Below are 23,103 nucleotides of genomic sequence, written 5' to 3'. Positions count from 1 at the left end.
ATTGTTATTATTTATATAACTGTTCAACTTCAAAACAGCGGCTGTTATGTAATATGTAATATGTATGTTATTATTTAATATTTATGTAATATGTATGTTATATATTGATACCACCGCTGTATGTAATATGTATGTTATATATTGAGACTCTCCATGTATGTTATGTAATACTGTTATGTAATATGTATGTTATTATTTAATATTTATATAACTGTTCAAAACAGCCGCTCAGAGCCTCAGCGTTCACTGTGCCAGTGTGCCCATTATCCAAAATTCAAATAACAAATCGACCAAGTATATAGTTACTGTTATGTATATTTATTATTTAATATTTATGTCATTGTAATTTGTATATTATACAACTGTTCAGCCGCTCAACGTTCACTGTAGGTAGGCTGGCCGCTCACTGTAGGTTCACTGTATGTATATTTATTGTTTAATATTTACTAATTTGTTTCTAAATTCTGAGTGCAATACAAATTGAAATTACTAATTATAATTTTCTTATTTGAATTTGTTTCAATTCTTTTTGTGCCTAGGTTTAAACTTTAAATTCCAGCTCAAAGTTTAAAACAAAATGCCGATGATTTTGGATTCTATGTGGGAGTTTGGTGAGCCTGATGTTATACCTGAAACTGGGGGGGTCAATAGAATGTATTTGACTTGCAAATTGTGTGGAAAGCATATGTCAGGAGGCATCAACAGATTAAAATTCCATTTGGGGCAAATTCCAGGCCAAAATATTGAACTTTGCAAAAAGACAACTCCAGAAATCATCCGACGGGCCATTCAATCATTGATGGATAAAGAGGAAGGAAAAGACACCAGGGCAACACTAAGAAACCAACTTGTAGGGGGCTCAAGAGTGGGGGGAAGTGAGAGTGGCAATGTTTCTAGTTCTACAGCAGCATCACCTTCCTTACCCATGGGTACTCATCCTTCTATCTCATCTTTTTTTGTTCCTAGAACAACAGCTGGTTCACAACCTGGGATTAGATCATCAATGAAAAAAAAGGAAAAAGCAGAAGCTGACAAGTTGGTCAGTAGGTGTCTTCTATGGAGTGATGTTCCCTTCAACATTGCCAAGACAAACCCATTCTACCAGCCTATGTTTGATGTTGTTGCTGTCGTTGGCCCGGGGTACAAAGCCCCCACCTTTGCAGAGTTGAGAGGGCCTCTTCTTCAAGATGAAAAGACTGAGTGCACTGCTAGATTGGCAGAGTTTAGGGCATCATGGGAGCACACTGGATGCACAGTCATGTCAGATGGTTGGACTGACCAGAAGGGTAGGACCCTTCTTAACTTCTTGGTTAGTTGTCCCAAGGGGACAATGTTTATGAAATCTGTTGATGCATCTGACCACATTAAAGATGCACGTTTATTATGTGAGTTGTTGGACCTCTTCATTCAGGAAGTAGGCCCAAGCAATGTTGTCCAAGTCATAACGAACAACGCTGCAAATTATGTTGCAGCTGGCAAGATGCTTATGGAGAGGTATCCTAACTTGTTTTGGACACCTTGTGCTGCTCATTGCATTGACTTGATGTTGGAGGATATAGATAAAATTCCTACTGTGAGGGATATTGTTGAATCATCCAAGAGCATAACAAAATTTATTTATAATCATTCATCTGTGCTTAGCTTGATGAGAAAATTCACCAACAACAAAGAGTTGGTGCGGCCTGCCATTACACGATTTGCCACTTCTTTCATATCTCTTCAGTCTCTGTTGAATTCTATGTGGGAGGTGAAGAGCATGTTTCTCTCAGCGGATTGGCGTTCTTTATCTATTAGCCGCAAACCGGAGGGAGAGGGCATATGCAGACTAGTTTCATATGATCAGAGCTTTTGGGCAGGAGTAGAGGAGGTGTGTGCCATTTCAGAACCTTTGGTAAAGGTTCTTCGGTTGGTTGATGGAGAGAAGCCCGCAATGGGCTACTTGTATGACGCCATGGATAGGGCCAAAGAAGCCATCCGTGCTTATTATGCAGATAAGGGAGACGAGGGGTTAGAGAAACAACAGGTCATATGGGGAGTGATTGATCAGCGATGGAACAATACCCTCCATCGCCCCATTCATGCTGCAGGTGTCTACCTCAACCCTGCATTTTCTTATGCTTGTGGTTTCAGATTTGATGCCGAGGTGATGGATGGATTCTTCACTTGTGTCGAGAGGATGGTGTCATCTGAGCAAGAACGTGAGGAGATTTCTAAAGAAATGGAGGTCTATAGGATGGGAGGTGGCACATTTGGTTTTGACATGGCTATTAAGAATAGGACGACCAAAATGCCAGGTAAGTTTCAGTTTGTTTCAAATTTTCAAGTTTAGAATTTCAATGTTTTTTTTATGTTTCTCATTTTTCTTTTAACTTGTAGATGCTTGGTGGACAAGCTATGGTGCCAGAGTACCCCATCTCCAAAAGCTTGCCATTCGAGTGCTCAGCCAAACATGCAGTTCCTCTGGGTGTGAGTGCAACTGGAGTGTATTTGACAAAATACACTCCAAAAAGCGCAACAGGTAAAAACTAAAAAGATTTCAAATTAAATTTTTTGAATTCATTTGATTAATTTTAATATTTAAATTTTCTAAGTACTAATTTACAATCTATGACCCTAATACAGATTGGAATCCCAACGCCTCAATGACATGGTATACGTCTACTACAATCTTCGATTGTGGGTGAGACAGCTTCAGAAACCTACTGATGTGGAAGCCATCTCATTGGACAATATTGATACCACCGCTGCATGGAGAGTCGAGACTGAGAGGCCAATCTTGGACACGATCCCGGATTGGTTAGGTGTGGATCTAGAGGATGTAGCAGTTGCAGAGGAGGGAGAGCTAGAGATAGAGGAGGAGGAGGCGGAGCAACATCAGGGTCAGGAGGCAGTAGCAGAGCTGGATGAGGATGCTGAGGAGGAGGTGACACCATCTAGGGTGGGCAGCAGCAGCGGCAGCGTAGCACAAAGGCCACCTCTTCCATCAGCTTCTAGAGGACGATTGAGTCCATTTCCTTTTGTATCCCTAGGGGCAGGGTCTTCTTCCTCTAGAGGAAAAGGCAAAGCCATTCCCTATTCCCGTAAAAGGGGAAGAGGATCTCAGTGACTGATTAGTGATTACTTGATGACTTTTAGATGACTCATGATGTACATTTATTATATTTTTTGTTGATATTTTGACTCTTGAGAGTTGAAACTCAGACATGACTCAAAATTCAGGAGTGGATTCACTATTTTGATATGTGATGCAGCACTAGACTTCATATACATATTATATATTAGCTTTTTTTACATGTTTATGTGGAAATGCATTTATTTGATGTTGTGGATACTCTAGATGTTAAAAAAAAATTTTAAAAAATGAATAATTTTGTGTTTTTTTAATTTTGCCGACTTTTTGCCGACTTTTTCGAAAAACTCCCGACTTTGCCGAGTTTTTCAACTTTTGGACCCTTGCCGAATTAATCCCGACTTCGAATTTTTCCACATTGGTCAGAATTTCTCCAAAGGGAGGACGAAAATTATCTCAAGTGTTTTCTTTTAGGTTTCTCTATGTGCTGCAAAATCATTCCTTGTAAAGAGATTGTTGTTGAAGAATAATAAATAAACCCTCATCTACTGCACCGATTTTCCCGCATTGGGTTTTTCCGGGGACGATTGTCCAAAAATAATTGTGTTGATGTGATTGATTCTTGTGCTTGTATTTCTCTGTTCTTTTCTCTATGTTATTATGTGACAACTGCAGTAGAATTTACTTTGATGTTTACTGAAAGATTCTGTAAATAACTTATTGTGGAAAATAAGTAGGAGAAATAAATCAGTGACTGCAGTAGAGTTTTGTGTTTGAAATTTTCACAATTCAGAGAGGACTTGTGTTGGATGGATAGTTTAACTAGGGAAAACCTCTTAACCTTTATCGTAAGTTTGGGAAAGAAACTGTTGACTTGTGAAACCAAGGGAATACTCATTGAAGCTAAGCTTCTTCCCATTGGAACTCCGAGCAACCTTTTCAATCTCATTCGAAGGATAAAAGTGAAAGAGGAAACAAATATTAGACTAGCTTCATTTTCCTACAATCACACGAGTCACATACCCGCCTCTCCATTTTGCACTCACTAATAATTTCAAGTGAACTCAACTTACTAGAATTTACCAAGAGAACTCTCCAAAACATTTCAACAACATATTTCATTGAGCCATGATTACATTACCCAAGTTTCTTTTCAAACACAAGCATTTACTTTTGGCAGTGGTCTATCTTGTTATTTATTTTTTTCATTTGATTATATGTTTGTCAATCATATGTTGTTGGTCAATGTACTCTTGTGTAACCAAATTAACTCCTAGAATAATTTCTTATTTGATATAGTGTAATCAGACTTAGTTATTTTTCAGAGACTACCCCCCTTGGCTTCAATAGGAATTAGCCTAAATGGAGGAGTCAAGATTGAGTGACGGCAACTCAATTTGAAACTTGCCCCCAAGGCCACACTTAGTGGATTGAAAATTCTTCCATGTAACCCAAGATGCGGATTAGGTGGCAACAATTTGGAACTGCAAATCAATTACCTTTTTCTTTGGACATTGAATATTTTGTTATGGTCAACATTAAGTATTTTTCTCTGTATATGGAGTTGATATTGAAATATATTAGTTAATATGAATATTGAAATAATTTATTTAAGTTCTATATTGAAATATTTTTAAAAAATATAAGAATTATACAACTTCCTCACTCAAAATTGAAAATATAAGATATTTTTTACTTTTAATTCCTCTATCTCTGGGATAAAATGATATAAAATTATGTTACTTATCACTGACATCGAAATATTTTATTTATGGCTCAGAGTGTGAGTGAAATATTTTTACATCGTTTTCATCCTGGGTTAAGTTAGAGTGAGATTATTGATGTTTTATAATGCTTTTAATTAAAACTAATCAAATATATATAATCATGTTTGTTTTTTATTATACCCATCGTAGTTTTTTTTTTGTCAACTCAAACTTGAGCATGGAAAGAATTACACATCGCCCTCATACTTGATTGTAGAATGCACCTCTCAAAACAATGAAAATTTCGAGATCAGTTGTTGCCCAATCTATTGGACCAACATGTAAAAATGTTTGTGAACCCTTTCAAGTTTCTATTTGATTTTCTCAAGTGTTTGTTGAGAAATAGACTAGTGACTACACACTTCAGTTCAAAGTTTTGTTGTAGTTGTGCTCTCTCTCTCTCTCTCTCTCTCTATATATATATATATATATATATATATAATTCTCCTAGCATCAAATAGGTATAGTTGTATATTGGTTTCAAAGATGGATGATTGTGCAATCGTCTTTTTGTGTGCCTGTGGGAAAATGTTTGTATGCGTTTTTGTGTGTACGCCTATACACTTGTGTATAGACATTTGCATGTTTGTACACATGATTACAAATAAACATATCAATAAATAGAAGGAAGAAAAACATATCAGTAATCTTGAATGAACTTAAAAAGTATGCATTACTTATAAGGAAATATCAAAATGGAACATTCATTCAGGTATAGTACCAAAAGGGATTCTTTCCCTCAATTGACCAACTCAATCAGCCTGATATATGTGTGTGGGCACATAGACTAGTGATTGATTTCAATTCCAAAAATATTTTATCTTACAAGTTTTCAAGTGATGTTATTTATGCATCCCCCATGTCATCATACCTTAACATAGCAATTAGGAAGTGGAGGACCAACACGACCAACAGTTGAATCATCCCACTCTGAAAATGTTGCTCCAGCACATGTTTCTGTAAGACCATATCCTTGCAAAATCGGTGCCCTAAATAAGAAGAAATTAGCCTTCAGTTACATTCTCCCCGAATGAGTAAATACTACTATTCAGAAAAATTCTCAACCATGTGAGCTGAAAATGCAGAGCAATTTACTGAAATATTTGGACATTAATCCTACACAGTATGCTTATACTAGTCATGCGGAAAAATGCGGATGTATTTGCTGAAATATTTGGACATTAATCATACACAGTATGCTTATATTAGTCATAGGGAAAATGAGCAATGTTCGTAAGTATGAATTAAACGAAAATGACCCAAACAATAACACAGCACTTTTATTATCTATGCCTTATCTTTGTAGTCAAACACGTTGTAGAGACTTTACATCAATCATCGTTTGTTTCTCATTAAAAATCAAAACGTAATATAATACTCCATTGCCTTTTAGCTTAACTCAGGGAGCAAATAAAAAGAATAAATGCATTTGATAACCTCTAATAAGCCCCCCAAAAAAATTGAAAAAGGCAATATGCTTCAAGCTATGACACCTAGTATGAAGTAATGGGTATGAATTTTTGAAATATGAGTAGTGAAAATGGCTTTTTCAAAACTTCACGAAACGAGGAATGTGTCTGTGTGTAATTCTTCTATATTTGTAAATTTCAGAAAAAGTAACAAAATGTAGGAAACTAAAAACAATTCACTACTAAGACAATATGGGTACACAACCAAGATATCCTTTTACATAGTATAGATGAGATAACCTCGTATGCCTGTACATTCAAAGATTTGGACAATGCAAGCCTTGTATTGTCTCCTTAGCTAGATCATTCAAAGTTTGTTCAATCTTCCCACTTTATTCCCTTCACACATTAACAATTTGTATAAAAGCCTCGTGATCAGAGGCCAAGGAAACTTGGATGAGGACCACCATTAGATTCCAACATTCCACTGGTTGCATTCACAGTAGCACCCTTAAAACTTTCCTTTTTTTGGCATAAAAGCCTCTCGATCATTGGCCGTGGAAATTCGGATGAAGGTTACCATTAAATTCCAACACTCCATTGGCTGCATTCACACACCCTTAAAACTTTCCATTTTTTCAGCAGAAAAATTGCATTATTTAGCTCACTTTTGAACAAAATTTGCAATCAAAAGGGTGTCATCATTCTACATTAGTAAAAAGAAATAGTTCAATCACTTGTCCATTAACCTTTTCCCCAAGGAATACATAGTAAGGATCACCGATGCTTGATCTAAGGAATGAATCTCATGAAGGAAACACCATTTCCGTAAAAGAAAATGCTAGGAGGGATTTGGAAAAGATTCACGGACATTGGTAGTAGCCCCTTACCAGTAACTTCTTATACAGAAGCATTTTGGTGTAGTAGTCCTAAAGGCTTTTTATAGCTAAACTACTATAATAAAATTCTACAGCAAGTCAAAGAAGAAACTCAAATGCAATTTTTGCCAAAAGGATTTGCGGAGCATGACCATCATTAGAATGTTAAACAATGATTTCATTTAAGGACACGAATAATTTTTGTAACAGTCCACAATATTTTTTTCCAAGAAAACCCAAGGGATGCTTCCCAAAATCATGGATGGCATACCTATTTAAATTATTAGCATAGACTTGTGCCCAAGTCAGTTTTAACCCTGAACTTACTAGCACAAAAGTAACCAAATGTCCAACAACATTAGCAACCACAGTAAGTGGTTTGAAATGCGTCGACCTTAAAATTTCTAGGTGATTTATCCAGAAAAGACATGGTATAAAGCCCTTTTGCTTGTAATCTACAATTTATAATGTATATAACTATCAAAGATAACGTATAAATATTGTGAGGACAAGTTGACGTGTGATACTAATGTGAGGGAGTTACATCTTTGGCAGTGACTATGTCTCGTTGTATCCTCTCTAAATGAGGATTCAAATGACAGCTCTCACATATTAAATGCAGTGCTATGTAACATAGTACGCAATGACAGGTTCACAACGGAGTTTTCCACCCCATTCAGGATTTCTCCACTCTAATCTCGATTACCATTGATGTGCTTGTTTGTTTGCATAGTGTGTTTAATCGTTAGGTCATGTTACCCACCACCTATGGGTAGTATCCACAGGAGAAAAAAAATCTCCTATATGGTCAGCAGTCGACAGCCAACAGCCCCTGCAGCCACCAAATAACTCGATGTGCCACTATCTCTGCCACCTGAGCCAGCCATATGCCCCTACCCTATCTGTCATGATCGTATGTTTGAAGGTGGGCCTTCCAAACCCAAAGATATCGTTTTTCATTGTGTGGTTGGGTAATTTTGTTTACTTATCATGGACACTTTTGGGTATGGATTAGTGGGGGAATTGAGCAAATAGAGTGGGTTTGGTTTGTACTTTTGTCTCCTCTGTCCAATTGGATGGTTAACCATGTATCCTAGTCCTGTGGGATCTTCTTTATTGGCTACTAGCTTTAAGGGAGGCACTACATAGGAAACTCCAATTTTGGTTGCATGGTCCCGCTCCCCTACACCATATACATCACTCCCCTCCGCTCATTATATTGCCCATCTGGGTCCACATTTGTCCATTGGGTCGATGTTACCCACCATTCGTGGGTGGTGGCATCATAGGTGAAATTTTTTCTCCTAGATGGGCCTCAGTCGACACCCAGCAGCCCCCAGATAGCTCGACGTGCCATCTTCTCTGCCACCTGAGCCAGCGATGTGCTCCCTCGCCCAACTGTTATGATCTTATGTTTCAAGGTGGGCCTCTCAACCCCAAAGGTATGACTTATCATTATGTAATTGAGTATTTTTGTTTACATTTCATGGACAATTTTGGGCATGGATTGGTGGAGGGATTTGGCAGAAAGAGTGCGCTAGGTTTGTACTCTTGTTTCCTCTGCCCGATTTGGTGGTTAGCCTTGTAGCCTAGTCTCGTGGGACCTCCTTTATTGGCTATTAACTCTATGGTTGACACTACATGGGTAATCCAAATTTTGGTTGCGTGGTCCTGCTTCCCGCCACCATATACATCACTCCCCTCGGATCATTTTAACCCCATCTATCACTTTTCCCATACGAGTCCACATTTATCTATTAGGTCCACAAAAGGTTAGCCTTCCCCTCACCTTGTCCACACTTTGGGTCGAGCCTGGAACAATGCCCTGGAGGTTGATGCAACTAAAAAGAAAAAGAAAAGCATATTTGACCACTCTCAACAGGAAATTGTACCATAAAATGCAAAAGATGGTCAAGACATACAAATTTAGCACGTGGGAAAAATCCAAACATGAGCTCTAATTGTTTATCCATGACCATCACCCTAATTCCTATGGGCCCTAGATGAGCGCCCTCCATCATTAAGGAACCCATGATTGTCCCAACTCCTAGTGGGCAATGAATTGTCCCAACTTAAAAGGGGTGTTTACTAATATATCATACACATCATGTTTTCATTCCCTGGAGCCCCAAGCAGTTATGAAGAAAAATCAATTAAAGGAAAAAGGCATATGAAGAAGGGTGGAAAAAAAAGGTCGGGTAATTCATGTACCACGATTTCTCCCTCCTACACTCATATACACAAGTAAGGGCTTCCCCTATTATAGCTACTCTTGTACCATGGCATGTGGCTTGGAGCCTTTCCCTTGATCCCCACTATGTTCCATCATTATATCACATGCCACCTACCCCTTGATGGATGCACCATGGACATGTCACCCCTTTTTAAGGTTGAAACCACCTAATAGTGTCCTCGGTTAACCCCCTTATTAAGTTTGGAGACACATGTACATGCCAAAGCCCACTATGGAAGGGCATGCCATTATGAAGTGTCCATTTGATGCCATGATTTGTAAACTCTTTACTTGATTATTCTAAAGATTTGTTGTATGGGAGGGCAAAGGGACGCATTGGATCTTATGCAAGGTTGCAGGTGAGTATCCATTTGGAGTTTGGTCTCCCGATATGGGGCCCAAGCCCTCTAGAGTCCAAAGGCTCACATTGGCACTTGTAGGGTGAGCGTAGAGAGCCATGGACCTCCACTATAACAGAGAGCACTTCATGGATCTCTAGTACCATTTAGTGATTGCTCGTGCTCCACCTTTTTGGATGAGGATGATGCACCTGGATCACCATGCCCAGTCGACTTCACATTGCACCATACACTTGGCAGATGTTCCAGGGTCCAGATGAGGATGTCTCATCGCAGGAGACAAAGGGAGGGTGTATGTCATCATCCTAGCCCTTATAGATGGTTTACAGGCATTATCGATCCACTTGGAGATCCATGAGGATGTCATTGTGCCCCCAAACCCACTTGGGGACACCACATGTGACATGCTTGGATATCAAGGGGCCAACCCCTTTTTCACTATGTTTGGAGTTTATTCTCACACATTAGCACACCTTGGACTCCACTAGGACCTCTCAATGGCCCAACGACTCATCATGTTTAATATTTTACCCTCTTGAGAGGTAACTATTTTGAACTATCTTGGTGGGCTTCTCACCAAGGAATGTTATTGCCGCACATTACTTTATTATTTATTGTTGAAATTTGGTACCGGAGGACAGGTGGTTCCCTTAGGCTTTGATCTTTGGCCTAGGGAAAAGTGTCCAAAAGAATTTAATTTTTCTCCTAAAGTGACTTTATAATTTTATAAAGTTAAATCTAATTTAAAAGTGACTTTAAGTGATAAAGTTATTAAGTCTAATTTTAAAGTGACTTTTATAAAGTCAATGAAAAATTAGAAAGGAAAAGTGACTTTGGAAATAAATGACTAAGTGGGTCTTTATTAAAGTGGGGTGAATTAAAAAATAGAAAGTGAGATTTAAATGAGCATTTAATCTCAACCATTGATCTAAATCTATTTCAGCCATTGGATTTAGAGATCACCCAAAAGTCACTTGGATCACCCAAAAGTCACTTGGAGTTATATTAAAGGAGGAAAAGGTCATTCATTCTTTCATGAGCAGATTGGGAGAAAGAGAGCAAGAGAGCAAGAGAGATTTCTGAGCAGGAAGGAGAAGGAGACAGCAGCTTGGCACACATTCCAAGGCAACAGTTGAGCAGATTTGTACAGCTGATTCAGCACATAGTGAAAGGCAGATTTTTGCACAAACATCGAGGAGCAGTTTGCTGATTTTTCTGCACACAAAACAGAGGTCGTACAGCATTTATTGCTGTCCTGTTTGCTGTAATTTCCAGATTGCTGTGAGGCACGGGAAAGGAGATAAGTTGTAAATTTGCTTGCTGATTTTTTGCTGAATAATTCTCACTGTAAAAAGGCAATTTTCAGAAATAAAGAAGAGCTCTCAAACTGGTTTTCCCCAAGAGTTGTAGGGGGTTTTTCCAGGGTCAAGTTGACCAAAAATATCAGTGTTTTAATGTGTTTTAATAGCTGTTTTTGATTGCTGATTTTTAATTCTGCAATTTCCAGCATTCTGAAAAATTTCCAGAATTTGTGTTTTCAGCAATATTTATTTTTTCAGTCTGTTAAATGTATGGTTATGGGAATGGGCATTTAACTACATGGGAGAAATAAGGAGAAACTGAAAACCGGGGTGGGAAAACAGAAATTTCTACATTTATGGCTCAATTAGACCAATTAGGCTATCAAGATAATGTGTTGTAGATCTTCATGTTATGATCATAAAGACATCAAGATGTGACTTTTTGTCCTGTCTTTGAAAGATGATGCTAGAGATTGGTTTTGCAAGTTTTCAGATGACTCCCTTGATTATTTACTAGACATCATCGATGGTTTTAAAGATGAATATGAAAGTCAAAGGGGCTCACCATGTGCCTCTAGTGCTAAGCAAAAGGATGAAATGGTCATATGAAGAACCCAAATATTGTATAAAGGTATCAAGAGAATAAATTGCAGCATGATAATGATCTAGAAATGCCATATTGTAGGCCTTGTGACCACTTTCATGATGAATCCACTTGTACCTTTGCAATCAGAATCCAAGATAGTGGAAAGGCAAGAACAAGTGATCAAGGGGATCTTATCAGGCAATTAACTCAAAGGCTTAAAGACATGCAGTTCAGTCAAGCTCAGTTGATGAAAACTATGGAGCTTAATCAAGAAAAATTGGTAACAGATCACTCCAAGGAAATGAAATCTTTGCACATCAGGTGGATGGCTATTGAGAAAAAGCATGTTGAAGAGTTGAGCATCATAAAGAAAAACCATAAGAAAGAAATGAGCTCTATGCAAGATAGGGAAGTCAACCTTCAAAACAAGTTATTAACCATAGAAGAACAACATGTTGAGGAACTAAAGAACATGGAGCTTAATCAAGCAAAATTAATTACCGATCATGTTAAGGAGATAAGTGACCTCGAAAACAGGTTACAAGCAATGGAGGAGAATCATGCCAGGGAAATCAATGTTATGAAGGATAAACATTCTAATCAGATATCCACCATGCAAAATCATTTGATCACTATGGAAGCAAATCATAAAGAAGAAATGAGTTCGATTCAAGTAAATCATAACAAAGTAATAAGAGATATGGAAGCTAGTCAGATAAATCTTCAGAATAAGTTGTTGACCATGGAAGAAAACCATGCCAAGGAAATCAGTGCTATGAAGGTTGAACACTTTAATCAAATGGATGCCATGAGAATTGAAAAGACCACTTTTCAAAATATGTTACAAATAATGGAAAAGATATAGGTATAGGAACTTCAGCATAGATCAGATAATGAAAGAAACAAAGAGACTTCGACAGATCACCATCCTCCCAATCTGCCAAAGCAATTATCATCTCGTTGTAAGAAGGTTACTTGCCCCAGTCAATACAGGTTGGCTAGAAGTGCCAAGGTTGGAAAAGAAATTGAGGAAGATCAGATGTATGTATCACCTTTGATAGAGTACATTCAGAATAAGATTGGGCATATTTCAGATTTTTCAAATCCTTCATCCAAGCATTCTCAGAATCAGGACAAGAAATCTACAGTGGTCTCATTATTGACATCACAGCCCACCAGGAAGAAAAGTAAAAGGTAGAAGAAAAGAAAAAGGAAGAAGTTTGATGCATCTGATGGCCGAGAGCAACTCGATATTCGAATGAGTCACAGTCCTAGCATTTTTAGAATTCAACATGGCACATCCGAGAAGCAACCCAAAGATGGAGATGATTATTGCATTGGATTCCTCTTTTCGAGAGGTCCAATTTTGATATAAACATCATCTCATTCTGACAAGCAAAAGTGGAATTTTGAATTTATTCTCTCTCATGCACAAATTGTCAAGGTCGGCCGTAGTCAAATGTAGGCTCATAAGCCCAACGGATGTGTCTCCTCACCCTCAACAAAGTGTATAAATAGGAGTGACCACTCTCTCATTTGGACATAACTCATCTCATCACATATCTCTCTCTCTCCTCTCTTGATTGGTTCGTACAGTGTGGAGGCAACCTTCTCAACTTCGCACGTGTGGAAGGAAGACGAATTTCTAAACTATTTTGCTGACCAAAAATTTCAGGGTTACATGGCAGCGTTGACTAGCATCGACCAAGGCTGCTTGACCAAGCGTTGACTGCATTTTGGAGGCAGGAAGTTCATTTTTTTGAGGATGCATTTATTGGCACAAGAATCGAGGTGATTGGGATAGGTTGACCAAGTTGAATTCAGTGTTGACTTCAAATTTGACTGCAAAAATTACAATTGTGTTTTCTCTCTCCTTTCACTAGTTTGACCTATCTGTTTTGGGCTGACTTTGACCCTCTTGGAAGGTCGAATTTATCTATTGTTAACCGAGCTGCTTGGAGGACGTTTTGGAGTTGCTCTGACCATCGTTGACTTTCTAGCTAGGGCCGCAGTTGACTATTGATTTGACAAGACTGTTTTGGGCAAGATAATTTGATATTTGTGCTCTCTCTCTATTGAACTATTGAAGAATGACAAGATTTGATCAAAGGGTTTCCCCACATTGGGGTTTTTCCCTGGCATCTACCACATCTTGTGTCCTCTTGTCTTGGCTTGTCTTCCGCACATGTTTTTATGTTCTATCTGCATTTATTGTCAATGTGTTTAAGTTAATGTGATTGCTACTAGAAATAATTTGAAATTATCATTGCGCTGATAAGGAACATTGAAGTAAATTGTTATAAAGCATAGAACATACCATTGTTATCTTAAATTAACAACATCGTATATTTCATTGGGCTCTAACCCTACTCTTTTTTATTTCATGTTGATTAGATACTTTTATTTAACATATTTATATAATGTCTTTTATATTTCTGTTTGTTAAAGTAGATTTTCTATTCAAGCGATATGTTATATATATGCATGATGATTTTGATGTTGAATGGATATCTATTTGATGGACTTTTGTTTCCTTGGATGCAAGATTATGAGATTCTCATGTTACTTCTTGGAAGGAACGTGTCCCCCTATGGAGTTAGATGTTGCACTCAAATTGTCAAAGTTCCAGGCAAGTGGAAGTACCAACTTTTTCAACAAAGATTGGATCACATATAAGCCATCCACGTGTCATGGTTATCCCATTCTGCAAGTTATGTAATGTAAATGATCTTAGTAAGACCTTGAGTCTATGTAACAACCTAGGTAAGCCTATAATTTGATGATGAATTCCATCCTAGGAGTTTTTTTAACCTTGATGATTACCTGTGTTTTTAGACATGCTAATCAAAAGACTTTTTTCCCTACAACTTAAACCTCAAAGCTAGAGTGAAATTTATTGTCGAATTATTGGGTGAGTCCTAGTGTTTTTAGTCGAATCTAAAGTAAAAGTGGTTTGGGAATAATTTAAGTTAATTGGCTTAATTATTTTATTTCAAATCACTTGGTTTACTAGATCATATTGTGTCGTAGATGGGTTATGTGTTTTGAGGGTCTAAGCCAAATGTGTATTCCCTTTTTGAGTCTTGTAAATGAAAAATCTTATATATTAGAGGGTTGGAAAAATAATTAAATCCCCTCGTGTTAATTAATTAATTTTTCTGGCAAAATCAAATTTAATCCTAAGCCAAAAAATTAATTAATTAGAGTCAAATTAAATTGTCTTTGGAAAATAAATTCTCCAAATTGAAAAATTTGTGGGTCTTAAAATAGTCAATTTTTAAAGTCCTCCACCAAAGGAATATTGTATATTTCAAGAAAAATTGGACCCAAGGGATTCAATTTGCCTAATATGGCCTAATAATGCCCCAACTTATAAAATAATGTCCCAAAATAACATTCATTGGTGACAAGCCCGCCATAATAGCTCCATAATACAAAAATAAGCCTCCCAAGATGGCAAAATAATAAATACAATAGGATGAAGGGCCATTGAGGAGACCTAGTGGAGTCCAATGTGTGCCAAGATGAATGAATGAGCTCCAAATATAGTGATAAAGCGGGTGGCCCCTTTATATCCAAGCAAATGACCTGTGGTGCCCCCAAGTGGCTATGAGGGCACAAAACATCCTCATGGGTCTCCAAATGGGTAGAACAAGCCTATATCCCATCTATAAGGGCCAGAAGAACAATGCAACCCTCCCATTGTTTCCCACGACGAGACACTCTGGGCCCTGGATCAACTGCCAAGTGTGTGGTGCAGGAGTGGAGACGGCTAAGCAAGGTGGTCCAGGTGCATCATCATCGTCTAATTGGTGGAACATGAGCAAGTCATCACTGAAGTTGAAGAATCTCATGGAATAGAAATTTGATCTCTGCTATGGTGGAGACCTCTGGCTCTCAACGCTCCCCCTACAAATGCCAATGTCCCATCTAGAGGGCTTGGACCCCATATAGCGAGACCAAACTCCAAATGAGGACCCACCTGCAATCCCGTATAAGATCCAATGTTGCACGAAGCGAGGACGAAGCATGGACGTTTTTTGGAAGCAGGGACGCAAAAGCATCATTTCCCAAAAATCTAGGAAGCGAAGCATCTCAGAAGCATCTACTATATATATATATATATATATATATATATATATATATTGATCTAAAAATTGTGGAAGAAGATCACTCTCTGACACTTGGCAAGTTTTAAATGGGTCTTTAGGACGACTTAATTCATCTGTGCAAGTTAACCATAAAGGACACAACACATATAATCATGCAACATCAAGAAGAATGACACCGAGGTTGATGATGGAGTTCACCCCTCCTGGGCTACGTCTCCGAGCCCTGCTCAAAAGGCTAGGTCGCTCATATTTCAGTAGAAAAGAAGAGGTACATTAAATTGTTGTTTACAATTGCGGCTATTTCCCCAGTATGGAAATTCTCTCCTACAAAGAACTCTCGCAATATAACTTGACAATCTACACTCGACGTGTCATCTACAGCAAAACATAGAGTCCCTAGCAATGACTCTAAACCTCAACTGAAATTGAGCATTCAAGCATCAACAATACATTAATCAATTACCTGTCTCAACTTGACTAGGAGAGACACAGTTCATGTATTGTCTTCTGAAGAATTCGCTGCTACAACTGACAAACAAGTTCTGCCGATGAGTCTAGAGCGTGCCAAAACCTCGTTTCGGCTCTTCAAGTGCCCAATTCAGCTTCTGTATGCCTTCAGAAAGCCAAAAACTAACTTGACTCAAGAACTGGCTCACACCATCAACTTCGGGCTGTGCTCCTCACAACTCCCTTCTCGTTCTGATGGCGCAATTGCTTAACTCCTTCTAGCTCACAAAGCTAGTCTTCAATACCACTTTGGGCTTCACTTGCCACTGACTTCGAATGGCTTCGCCTCTGACTTCGAATGGCTTCGAAAGGCTTGGAATGGCCTTGGAATGGCTTCAACTGGCTTCAAATGGCTTGTCTTGCCTTCGAGTTGCTTGTGTTTGAATTGGTGCATTTGACCACCTTTTATAACATTTTACAACTCTAAGTTTAGAGTTTTTGTTATAACAATATAATAAATGTTCTAACAATATTACAAATTGGTTATTCGAATTAAATCGAAATAGCATTAATTATACTCTATCTTTAGAGTTTGTTGCATTCGGTGCAATTTTCATAATACACCTAGCGCATTTGTTTTAACAATATAGTTTTGGGCGCATATGTTTTTCGGACGATCTAACCATATAACATATAAGGTTTAAAAAGATTGGACCAAAAGCATTGATAACCAAAGTATTTAATACATAGAGTTGGTGGATTATATATTTGCATATATTGTAACCAAACGCAGCCACGTTGAAAACCAATTCATAACCGCAATGCGTCGTTGGGTGCCACCTCTCATGACACAGCAACACTCCCAATGATTGCGTTAACCCATACCTGCTACCCTATGGTTTGGTGCTAACATGCTACATACACACATCTCGTGGCACGTGAGTGGATATTCTGTGTTGTGCCAACTGTGGTGCCACCTCTGCGCCAACGTGCCACATAACAATACTTCTGGTGGTTATGATGAACAGCTCGAGCCATATGCGCTTAGACCTCCGCACCGAGTTGTTGTTCAATTGGGGTAGAATCAGATGTGCTCTAGCCATGAAAATTGGTGGAGAGGCTAAAGCACATGAGATCTCCAAGACCCAGAAATGGTTTGGACAGATTGTACCCGGTTTGGGAGATATTAAAATAATTAATATTTTTAATGGAGTTCCTAAGTCTAAACTTAGGAAACATAAAATATTAATGGGTATTAATATAAAACTGGTTAGAAGGCTCCAAAAGTCATGGATCAAGCCAAATCTAATCTTAGTCATTGATTAGAGATTTAATCTCGGTTGTTGAAGGACCAACAAGAAAAGTATAAGAGGAGGCTTGAGGGTCAATTGGAGAACACACCAGAGTGATCAGTCATACGATTTGCTAAAGCGAGGTTGCTAAGCAAAGTCGAATCAATGGTCAGCAGCGAGGGGTAGTGAGTACTAGACAGAGACGCAGAGACAGTGCCAAGAGACCAGCGCAGAAGCAGAGAGCGAGAGCAGCAGCCAGAGCAGGCCACGCAAAGCCCAACAGAGACAGTGCAGAGGCTTGAGGGACTGCGTCATCCATGTAGAGAGCAGCTAGAGTGACGCAGAGGGTCTCAGAGGTTGCATAGTGCCTCAAAGGGCTAACATAGAGAGGCTTGACGCTGACGCAGAGGCCAGAAGGGCCAGCACAGAGCTTCAAAGTCGGAGAGGATTTCGTGGGACAGGTTTTCTAAATACCTATTTCTGAATAGAGAGGTATCGCTACCGTGTATTTTTCTCTATCGGGTGCGCTGGTTAGGCACCCAGTTGTACTCAAGGAAATACTGCATAATAATAAACCCTTAGAATAGTTGCATTGGTTTTCTCACATTGGGTTTTTCCGGGGACATTTGTCCAAAAATAACGGTGTCACTTGTGTGTTTGTTTTCTTTCAGTTGATGATCTGTAGATGTCGAGACTGTATTGTGTTTATTTCGTTGTTTATATGTTTTAAATAACTTGTTCATAATTTACAAGTAGAAAAAATAAACCAGTAGAATACAAATTAATTTTCTAACGGATAGACTTAGAAAATTCACCATGGTATCAAAGGTTGATTGCAGATCAAAGGAATGTTGAAGGCATCAGCTAAGTAGAGCATTTGCAACAGAATCAGCTGTCCCGAGTGACAGAATGTTGATCCTTGCAGAAGCGACAGAGGAAGGGTTGACGCAGAGGGACTACATCATTAGTCCAGGCCAGAGAGAGGCCAACGCAAAGGCTGAGGAGGGCAGCCAGCAGCTCATGCAGAGCCACGCAAAGGCTGAGGAGGGCAGAGAGCGGCTCACGCAGAGCCACGCAGAGACTAGGAGGGTTGACGTAGTGGTTGAGGGAGTTGGTTTTGCCAGTGTCGGGATTGCGCAGAGCCTAGAGGCTCATTCCTTCAGTCGCTGGGACATAGGAAGTTGTGGGAAGTTCGCAAAAGCGAAGCTGGTTAGGTACTGTGGTTAGAACAGTACCTAACAGGGCAAAACCAAGGTAGAGGGAGTTGCTACTGAGGCAGATTTCTAGCCAAAGTATCCAGACCAATGTTGCAGGTGCATAAATGATTGGAGAGGGGCAACTTGACGATTGGCAGAAGGATTTCCAGGAGGGAAATCAGACTCAGAGGGAGCCCAGCAGAGAACTTCCAAGTGAGAAGTAGAGAGACTCAGCAGGAGTTGAAAGGAGAACTTCCAGGGGGAAGTAGAGAGACTCGGAGGAGTCGACAGAAGAGCAGAGAGATGGTCGTGAATGGGCTAGGAGATCAAGACAAGTTGGACGGGGCGTCCAACTTTGTGGTCTAGAAGGCCAAGATCTTGTCCATTCTAGATAGACATCATCAAGGGCTTCGCCTTGAGAGTAATCGCTATCCCAGTTGACCCGATAGCTAATGAGAAGTACGAGGAGGCAATGGCCAAGGAAAAATGCATCATCATTGATGGGGTCAAGGATCATGTGCCCACCATATTGCCGACAAGGAAAAGGCAAAGGAAATGTGGGACACATTGAAGACGTTGTACCAGCATACTTCCGTGCAGAGGAAGATGTTACTTGAAAATTAGCTACGGTCATACCAGATGCAGAAAGGGTAGCAGATAGATCACTTCCTCAGTCGGTTGAAGGAGATCCACGACCAACGGACTCCCATAGGAGCCACGCCAGATGAAGAGATGATGGTAAGGACCGCACTTAACGCAGTCTCTGAGGAGTGGGAGACATTTGTCCAGAGCATACTCGGCAGGGCGGATCTTCCAAATTGGGAAGAATTGTGGGTGGCTCTTCATCAAGAGGAGATCAGGCAGTTGAGCAAGACGGGCAGTAGCAGCAAAGGAGTTTGGATCAAGAAGGAAGACGAAGAGGATGCAGCTTTGGCATCTGCAGGAAAGTAGGAGAAGAGGAAGAAAAAGAACCTCTCCAAGATCAAGTGCTTCCACTGTGGAGAGCTGGGTCATTATGTGAACCAGCGTCTAAGGAAGAAGAACAAGGGAGAGGCGTCTGACTCTAAGGCAGCGCCAACGAAGACGGAGAAGGAAGTCGAGGAGGATGACGATTGTGCCATGATTGCTCATGTACCTCTAGAGAAGAGGTGGGGAGACATCAAGTTGTAGTTAGGAAGACTATAGGCAATGAGGGGCAGGATCCTTGAGGTATCCAACCTCTTGGATTATACCTTGCTACGAGAACCCCGAAGAGAGAGTAACAGGACTGGCGGATGTCGATAGAAACGAATGCGGATGAAGCGGCAGAGAGTGCTACAATGCAGTAGTCTCAGACAGTGCGAGGCTAGCAGGTTGCAACAGTGCAAAAGGCACAAGAGTGTTGCAACAGTGCAGGATGGAACAGAGAGGGTTGCAACGATGCGAGATGCAGGAGGTAGTTGAAGCAGAGCAAAGGTCAGTAGAGGGAGCATAGCAAGACAGGGAGCTTCAGCATTGGGAGTGTTTCTAGCCTGACAGGGATGTCAGAAGTTGGGTGGATCAGTTATTTACTTCTCAGTAACTGAGTTGCAGTGCAGTAGCGGTTAGCAGTAGCACGATGCAGCATGATGAGAGGGGAATTCAGTGCAGATGCAGTGTTGGGACAAAGGACCAATAGGAGCGCAGATGCAAAGGGAGCTACCGTATGGATGCAACAGTGGTAGTGGCAGGGCCATAGGCAGCAGTACAGGATGCAGCAGTGCAGAGGATGTTAGGTGAGGAGGCCTAGCATCAACACAAGTACCGGTGTCATATAATCAAAGTGATGCTCAGTGTGGAGTATTACTAGAGCATAATCCTCGCTAAGAGGGAGTGTTGATTTGGGGTAGCATCGGATGTGCTCTAGCCATGAAAATTGGTGGAGAGGCTAAAGCATATGAGATCTCCAAGACCCGAAAATGATTTGGACAGATTGTACCCAGTTTGGGAGATATTAAAATAATTAATAATTTTAATGGAGTTCCTAAGTTTAAACTTAGGAAAAATAAAATATTAATGGGTATTAATATAAAATTGGGTTAGAAGGTTCCACAAGTCATGGATGAAGCCAAATCTAATCTTAGCCATTGATTAGAGATTTAATCTCGGTCGTTGAAGGATCAACAGGAAAAGTATAAGAGGAGGCTTGAGGGTCAGTTGGAGAACACACCAGAGAGATCAGTCATTCGATTTGCTAGAGCGGGGTTGTTAAGCAAAGTCGAATTAGTGATCAGCAACAAGGGGCAATGAGTACTGGACGGAGAGGCAGAGACAGTGCCAAGAGACCAACACAGAAGTAGAGAGCGAGAGCAGTAGCCAGAGCAGGGCACGCAGAGCCCAGAAGAGACAACGCGAAGGCTTGAGGAACTGCATCATCCACGCATACAGCAGCTGGAGTGACGCAGAGGGTCCCAAAGGTTGTGCAATGCCTCAGAGGGCTAACGCAAAGGCCAGAGGGCCAGCGCAGAGCTTCAGAGTCGCTGGAGAGGGTTTCACGAGACAGTTTTTTGAATACTTGTTTCCGAATAGAGAGGTATTGCTGCCATGTATTTTTCTCTGTTGGGTGAGCCAGTTAGGCACCCAGTTGTACTCAAGGAAATATTGCATAATCATAAACCCTCAGAATAGCTGCACCGGTTTTCCCGCATTGGGTTTTTTGGGGACAGTTGTCCAAAAATAACAGTGTCACTTGTGTGTTTGTTTTCTTTCAGCTGATGATCTGTAGATGTTGAGACTGTATTGTGTTTATTTCATTGTTTATATGTTTTAAATAACTTGTTCAAAATTTACAAGTAGAAGAAATAAACCAGCAGAATACAGATTAATTTTCTAGCAGATAGACTTAGAAAATTCAACAGTTATCACAGTCTCGTGGCCATATGACGTGTCAATCGCACATATTGTTGGCATTTGTTGCGTATGATCAGACCCTACTTCCGGCAGTTTGATGGCATCTGACTCACGACATCCAGACTCTAGCATTAAGTTGCACTGTGTGAGCCCATCATTTGTTGTTTGATATGATTGCAGCGTTAATATAAACATATTACAAACCTTTGTTCCATAGTTTGTGGTTGTAATAATATTTATCGTTTGAACTTACCATAACCTCTGCGTATGAATACGCCACTTTAATAACAATTGTAGTATGTCTATTACCACCATCCCTTTTAGCACATTAATAACATTAATGCGCCCACCTTGTAAGTAAACCATAGTATGGCATGTTGGTAATGCTTTGTGGAAAAATGTTGAAGGTTGTGGGTTCGAATCTCTTGGAGACCCTGCAACTCATAACAAACTTTTAATATGGCAGGAGGAGGCCACGTGGCAGCCAATCATTGGCCCACGTGGCACTCCCATATTGGTCAAAATAAACCAACCAATCATAAAAACATCAAAATTTGACCTTTTGATTTTACTGCATTGACTTTGACTTTTAACTTGTTTGGAGGAAAAACTTCAATGGGCGTTTTCTCCTTCATCCAGAGGCCTTTTCCGAAACCGAAGATACTGTCGGATTCAGTGCGACGAGCTCTTCATCTTGGCGCTATTTTCGGGAGCATCTGAGACTACAAAATTTCAAGCATGTCGAGAATTGATGCTTCTGGGACCATCTTGGTCTTCAAACATTACCTAGCAAACTTCGACTAAACTCAACAAGATCCATCCTGGATCATATATATATATATATATATATATATTATATTTTTTTGCATTTATATTAAAAAAAACATCCAAAATTCCAAATTATTTGTAGAAGATATGGAAAGATGCATATTTTTACATAAATCAAGATAGATATGGTATCCATTGTACATTAATGATCAAATATTTGAGCATCAACTATCTAGAATCTAGATTCTTCTCCTCTTGTCTAGCCCAGTGTTACTTGGGAGCGGGAGCGGGAGCGGGAGCGGGGAGCGGGAGCGGAAGCGGGAGCGGGAGCGACCATTTTCAGAAGCTCCCGGTTTGGGAGCGAATCGGGGAGCGATTTTTTAAAAATATATATATTTTTTATATTTTTTAATTTTTGATACATATATGTCAACAAAAACATGTAGAATGATGAAATAGACATAAAAAACATAAAAAAACATAAATTGATCATTGAACCATATCACATCAATCATCTAGAAATTATAATCGTCATCAACCTTAGTAAAATAATAAATTAAAATAACATTCAATTCAATAACATTTATCATCATTGATCACCAAAGTAACAAGTTGTACTTGTAAGCCAAGTTTAACCATTACAAGAAGTAATATCGAAGATATTTCTAAGTCCTAACTTCTAACTGTTAACATGATATGAAATGTTAAAAATTTATAAAATGAAACATGAATAATGAGATGAAATGAAACAACTTTAGTCTTTCACAAAGCATCATATTCATAATTCACAATCATTACCAATGAGTTATAATTGCCAA

General features: G+C 39.5%; 1 protein-coding gene across 7 annotated transcripts in view; it reads right to left on the bottom strand.

Annotated features, from left to right (window-relative positions):
• Positions 1-23,103, bottom strand: part of LOC149231870 (long chain acyl-CoA synthetase 9, chloroplastic-like) — a 298,899-nt gene that overhangs the window by 73,900 nt on the left and 201,896 nt on the right. For all 7 annotated transcript variants that reach the window (XM_089379304.1, XM_089379303.1, XM_089379301.1 and 4 more), the window contains exon 8: positions 5,708-5,825. In XM_089379304.1, the coding sequence (XP_089235430.1) occupies positions 5,708-5,825 (118 nt within the window). The remainder of the gene's footprint in view (positions 1-5,707; positions 5,826-23,103) is intronic.

The sequence above is a fragment of the Pinus tabuliformis genome, chromosome J, assembly GCF_031772625.1.
Source record: "Pinus tabuliformis cultivar Carrire ecotype Pingquan chromosome J, CPIR1, whole genome shotgun sequence".
Lineage (NCBI taxonomy): Eukaryota > Viridiplantae > Streptophyta > Pinopsida > Pinales > Pinaceae > Pinus > Pinus tabuliformis.
Note: the sequence above shows the minus strand (reverse complement) of the source record. Positions and strands in the feature narration are given on the sequence as shown.